Source organism: Mus caroli, chromosome 11, assembly GCF_900094665.2.
Source record: "Mus caroli chromosome 11, CAROLI_EIJ_v1.1, whole genome shotgun sequence".
Lineage (NCBI taxonomy): Eukaryota > Metazoa > Chordata > Mammalia > Rodentia > Muridae > Mus > Mus caroli.
The window spans coordinates 92,495,442-92,501,508 of NC_034580.1; the positions used below are offsets into that span (position 1 = coordinate 92,495,442).

At 43.2% G+C, this 6,067-nt stretch overlaps 1 protein-coding gene across 3 annotated transcripts in view; it reads left to right on the forward strand.

The window, feature by feature from the left end:
- The window catches only part of Skap1 (src kinase associated phosphoprotein 1), a 296,003-nt gene that overhangs the window by 261,506 nt on the left and 28,430 nt on the right, over positions 1-6,067 (forward strand). For all 3 annotated transcript variants that reach the window (XM_021177551.2, XM_029484146.1, XM_029484147.1), the window contains one exon: positions 4,689-4,789. In XM_021177551.2, the coding sequence (XP_021033210.1) occupies positions 4,689-4,789 (101 nt within the window). The remainder of the gene's footprint in view (positions 1-4,688; positions 4,790-6,067) is intronic.

The window sequence follows — 6,067 nt, forward strand, 5'->3', positions numbered from 1 at the left end:
TATCCTTCTATTTATCTCTCGGTGTATCTCTGTTCCTCTCTCTCTCTCTCTTCTCTCTCTCTCTGTGTCTGTGTGTGTGTGAGTGTGTCTATGTGTCTGTGTGTCTCTGTCTTTCTGTCTCTCTCTGATTGTGGGCAAACCAGGCTTAGTGCTTAGTCTTATAAACATGGAGTCGTGTCAGAAGAATGGTCTTTCATCGGCTTTCCATCCTGGAGACCCTCTGTCAGCCCACGGTGGTGCCTGCTGACAGAAAACTCCTACACCAAACAAAAGGGAGCTACATGGGCTCCTGTGGCTCTTGTCCTCTGTTTTTCCAGGACCAACCTTGAGTTGAGCATCACCCACTAACATTTTAACCCAAGAAAAGGAACCGATGAGGTGAGAATCAGGCTCTGTGATTGGTCTCCACACATAAACCATACTTACGAAATTAAGGAGCATAGTAATTTCATAAGTCAAGGTGAAATGGGCTTGAACATAATCAAATGGTATGGAAAATGAGCAGAAAAATATTCTTCCTGCTCTGGTGTCACAGTGAGTGGCACCTGGCAAGTTTCTTCATATTTCTGAAATTGTTAATAAGGTAGCAGTGGGTGTCTGCTTTGAGTGTACTATAACATGGTGGCCCCTCCTGGCTTGGCTTAGACTACAGCATTTGAAGCCACTGTTTACAGAGTTGGTCCAACTCTCACTGGGCCCTACTGTGGTTGGTTTGTTTTCAAGGCTTTGTCTGGTGCCCCTAATTTAAACAGCTGTGCCTAAGGCCAGACCTCACTGACATAGCCCCCTTTACTCTTCAAGAAAATGTAAACCCCACACTGACCTGCCTTTAGCCTCTTTTCCCTGCTCACAGCTTGACTTCTGAAGCTCTCAGGCCCCTCAACAACTAAGCTGTAGGGGAGCAGTCATCTTCTGCTGTGCCTGAAGACAAGGAGGACTAGATAGAGGTGTCCTGGTCCTTTTCCTAGGAGCCGCCATTGACTCTGTCACCAGTAACACCAGCTTGAACTCCATAAAAGGAGAAAAGCCCATCCTGGTCACAAAGAATCTGGTGTGGAACAATTCCTCATACCCACCTGGGGAACGGAGAAACAATTCTGCCCGGTGCTCTGCTTTGTGATGACTTTGCTCACTTGAAGCTTAGCCTCCCTCACAGGGGATTAGAAAGAACAAGACACTCCCATTCCTACCCCACCCCACCCCCATTTTCTCTAGAAACACTCCTTCCCATCTCTGCTTGCAATTTAAATGCAGCGATCATCGCCATTAGCTCCCCTATCATTGTAATTGTTGTTAATTGTTATAACTGTTTTAGTTATTAGTGTTGTCATTATTGCTCTAGGTCCTCTGTCTGTTTTATGCTGAATATATTAGAGCTTTTGCTTTTGAATTACCAGGCTTTGTTTAGTGCAGAGTTCCTTTTTTTTTTATTTTTTTTTATTTATTTATTTTTTTTTTTTTTGGAGAGACGTTGAGAAACGCTGGCATTAAGCTTTCATTCTTTTGTCTTTCATTCCAAATGGACAGACTAGAAAAAAAATAATTAGATGGACTAATGTCCTCAAAATGAGAATGAGGGTGTTTTGAATTAATTAAGTGGTCAGAAGATTGCATCATTTCTGACTTAGGCTCTTCCCAATGTGGTGGAGACCTAACTGAGCCAAAATCTAGTCTACAGAGGCAAGCCTTGTCCTCAGGCTCCTAACTCCTGTCATTATCCTATAGGAACCAGTATCTGCCCTCATCCTTGTTACCATCCTGTCTGAGGGTAAGCAAGCCTGGTCTAGGGCACAGCGGAAACTCATGGTGCAGACCTGCAGTCCTTCAGGCCCTTCCTAAGGCCAAGCTTCAGGAATGAAGTCTTGCTCAGCCTGAGCTCCTCCCAACTTGAAGATCTTTCTGTGATTCTCAGCAGGTCAAACTTTTGAAGCTTCAAAGAATCCTCCCCTGACTGCGAGGACTCTGCTAAGCCCCCTCTTATACATAGATAGCATCCTTGAGTTCCTCCGTCCTGAATACTGGTATAGTAACTCTGGTCCACAGCACCTCCCCAGCTAGAGGGTAGCCTGGAGAGCAGGGACTGTCTGTGACCTGTGTGGAATCCTCAGTATCTAGGATAGTCCCTGGTTTTATGCACAGGCCTGATGGATGCCAAGGAATGAAGTTGCCTGTACACATATGCATAAATATGAATCTTAGAAGTTAAACAAGGATCTTGTACTATGGGGGTCCAATCTTATCCAGCTAAAGATCCCTCATTGATCTTCTTAATACCAAAAGACTCTGTGGGCAGCGGGTTAAATACATTCCCCAGTTTTAGCCTTATTCTGCTTGACTGCTCAGAGCTGTTTGTCATGGTCCTTAAGCATGGGTAGGGCTGTCTCCTGGGTTCCTGAACACCAAAGGCCTTCTGTATTCCTCCTGTCTATGGTTGATTAAGTCTGTCTCCCTGTCACCCTGCACCCCAGCTCCCTGTTTTTTTTGAGCTCCCTGTATTCTCTCACCCTATAGCCCAGGCTACTCTTGAGCTCACCTTGTAGTCCAGCTGGCCTCAAACTCAAAGCAATCCTCCTGCCTGAGCCTTCTGATAGCTGGGATTATATAGGTGTGAACTACTCTAACTGGTTTGTAATGTGTCTTTAGCTTAGGTCTTTCCCCAGGTGGTCTCCTCCACCATTATCGAGTCATGGTAGGAATCTCATATCCATCCAAAAGATACCTTAGGAGCTGTCTCATCCCCAAGCACACTGTGAGGATCAGAAACTCAAAGAGATGATGCACTAGGCCAGAGAGTGCCAAGGTAGCTCTGCCAGTCTTCCCACCATTCATAAATAGCCAAATTGGGGTTTTGAAATCTGTTTTTTATTAAAAAAAAATGTTTTTCCCTGTCACCTACAAACCCACAAAGAATATTAATGCCAAGTGGCTTCTCGTTCCTAGACCTAGGCAAAGTCTCGGGATGATTTATAAACTCCCTTACAACTGAGAATGTATGGCATAGCCTCTGGGGAAACTACCATCACTTTCTAAGGTTGATATTTCTCTATCATTTCATGCACTGATGTCCCCCAAAAATATATGCTTTCTCTTTTCAACAGCTAGCGTTTTTCTCCCAATATATTTTTCTTCCCAGCGTGTTCTTCAGTCGATGGCAGGTTTCCGTGGCAGTTACTTCTGTATGCTGCCCTCTATTGTCTGCCACAGAGACAATTCTCTGTGTAAAGAAAACACGCGGTCTCTACGGTTGACATTTTTATTTCTGTTTGCAATCTGCTCTTTTACCCAAATGAGCCAATCTCCCCTCTGCTTTTGTGCACTTTAAGATGCCTAATAAGAGTCTTTTACAAAGACATACACGGATCTGTTCCACTGCGCCTGTCTAATTTGAATTATTCATAAGTTAGGAACTAACTGGGGCGGGAGCAAGCACAGCCAGGTCCTTTGTGGTGCCTCCCTGACCATTCGCATCCCATCTGTTGCCAGTCAAGAGCAGCCTTAGAACCATGGGTGCTCACGAGAGAATCCAGACAAATCCAGACAAATTGGTGAGACAGAATCCCTAGAAATCACACGATTTTTTTTTTCCACTCCATTTTTCAAGACAGAGTGTTACAGTGAAACCCAGGCTGGCTTAGAATTCATGATCCTCCTGCATCAGCCTCCTAGCTAAAAATCACACCGGTTTTTAACTACATCTCAGGACTCCTGAGTCCTGTCGATCAAATCTCACCTTTGGAAGGTGATTGGCTCACAGGTCTAGTATGGAATAGTCTAAGAAACTCCCAAGTGTCCCTGGTCCAGTGGGCATTAGCTCTCCCGCCATTCAAAGCCCCGCATGTTCGCCCACTGTGTCCGATGGTGTTTAACCTTTCCGGGTAGAAGAGGATCAATACAAATTCTTCATTGTTAAGAATCGATGGCTGTCCTGTGGCATCACTGCCATCTAGTCTGGCTGAGGAGCCCAGTAAATCTCTCCTGTGCTGTCTAAAGCTTGGTTTGGTGTCTTCAGTTGCTTTCATTTTTAATGCAGATCAGTTTGGTTTCTGTTCCCCGGGGACTTGCAGATAAATCTTGGCAGACATGTTCAGGGTCTACAAATGAGATGCTGGAAAAGGGCCAGCCCACCCAGAATTTAGTTGTAATGGATGAGACACCCCCACGGCTCCACTTAAAGACGGGGCTATTCGGTTCAGTATTTATTGGTGACTACCTCTTAAGGTACCTGGGATGAAGCTCCTGGGTAACAGAGGAGGCCAGTATGTGAGGCATGATGATGCAGAAGGGTGCTGGCTGACTCAGCCTCTCTCGTGGACAGGCAGAAGGATCTGTTCCTTCAGATACATAAAGAAGAGATGCACTCCGGTGTTTGGATGCCCTGGATCAAGAAATCTAGCGGGAAACATCTTTGTGCTGCTTGTTTGCAAACCAACTGAGAAATTATGTGCCCGGTTTTCTTCTATTAATAAACACATCTATTACCATATTGTTGAGCAGCACTCCTACTAGGGGTGATCTGTAAATATTTTATGCGAGTTAATGATCTCGTCCTCCCATAGTCCTTTGCTCTGAGTGTTTGTCATCTGGGGCCCCCTGAATCTTAAGTTTCCTAGAAGCTGTATCAGAACCCCGATTTCCATTTGCAGCCAATCTGATTCCTTTCATCTTTGCTTTCTCTTCTCTTTGATCAGTGGACTATGCCGATTATTACCAGGGCCTATGGGATTGCCATGGTGACCAGCCAGATGAACTGTCCTTCCAACGGGGTGACCTCATCCGCATTCTGAGCAAGGTAAAAATGTAGACTATAGGGCTTGGAGCCAAAGCTATGATTTTACTCCCGTTAGTATACTTAGTGTAACCAGAATGGTCCCATGTTATTACACCTCACTCTGTATATTATATGGTTCTCCTTACACACAGACCAAAATTCCCTTTAATGTATAATGGTTTTGGAAATTTTTTGATTAAAAATTGAAGCCCAGGAATCATTTTTCTCACATTTTAAGGTACACTAAAGCAAATTTAAATATATATAATGAAGTAGATACAATACTAAAATTATGCCGGTCAAAATTTGATGTTTTCTGAGAACTTATGATATATAAAGGTCACACTATGTACATAATTTATTACCATATAATACTATTGAAAACATTCTGGCTAGGTACACTAGATTTTTATTTCATTTATAGATAAATGAGACAATAATATAATTACCTGGGGAGGAGGAGTCAGAACCTGTTAGCTCAATTGATTTGAGCCAGTGCTGATAAGGCCAACCTACTGAATTCAATTGCACGCAGCCCCGCTAACTTTATTCTCTTCCTCAAGCATAAGCCAGCCCTAGACTCAGCTAACACATGCTATTGTTGATCCTAAAGCAACAGGGCTTTATTTAAAAGGGATAGAGTATTGCCTGTCTATCATAAAAGAATTTTCTGGAGTTGCAGGCTACAGTTTGAGGGAATTATTAATCATCATCCTATAAACAACCAAAAAAGACCACATATATTATAGAGCCAAACTAAGACAGCACGTCTTATTCCTAAGAGAATTTATCACAGAGGCTGTTCTCTATGCAGCCCGTCAATATCTATAAATACAGTTTTGAAATGGGCATAATGTGCTCTTTAATTGGTGAGTATATGAATGTCACAGAGGATTACGAGAAACCCACTGTCCTATGAACATCACATCTGCCATTTCTCTTATTCTAGGACAGGTCCTACTTATGCTAAGGGTCTGTTTGTGCTTGAGATATTCTGTGAACTCCTTTACAGAAGACCAAGGGGCAGGGGAAATGGCTCAGTGGGTAAAGGTACTTGCTGCCAAGACTAAAGACCTGAGTTCAGTCCCAGAGACGATGTGGAAGGAGAGGACTGACTCCTGAAAGGTGTCCTCTGACCTCCACAGGTGCATTGTGGCATACACACACGGTAAATTAGTGAATAAAAATATAATAAATAAATAAAATGTAATAAAATCCAAAATGTAAAACAATAAAATAAAATGTAGTAAAAAAAAAAGAAAGAAAGAGAGAGAGAAGAGAAGAGAAGAGAAGAGAAGA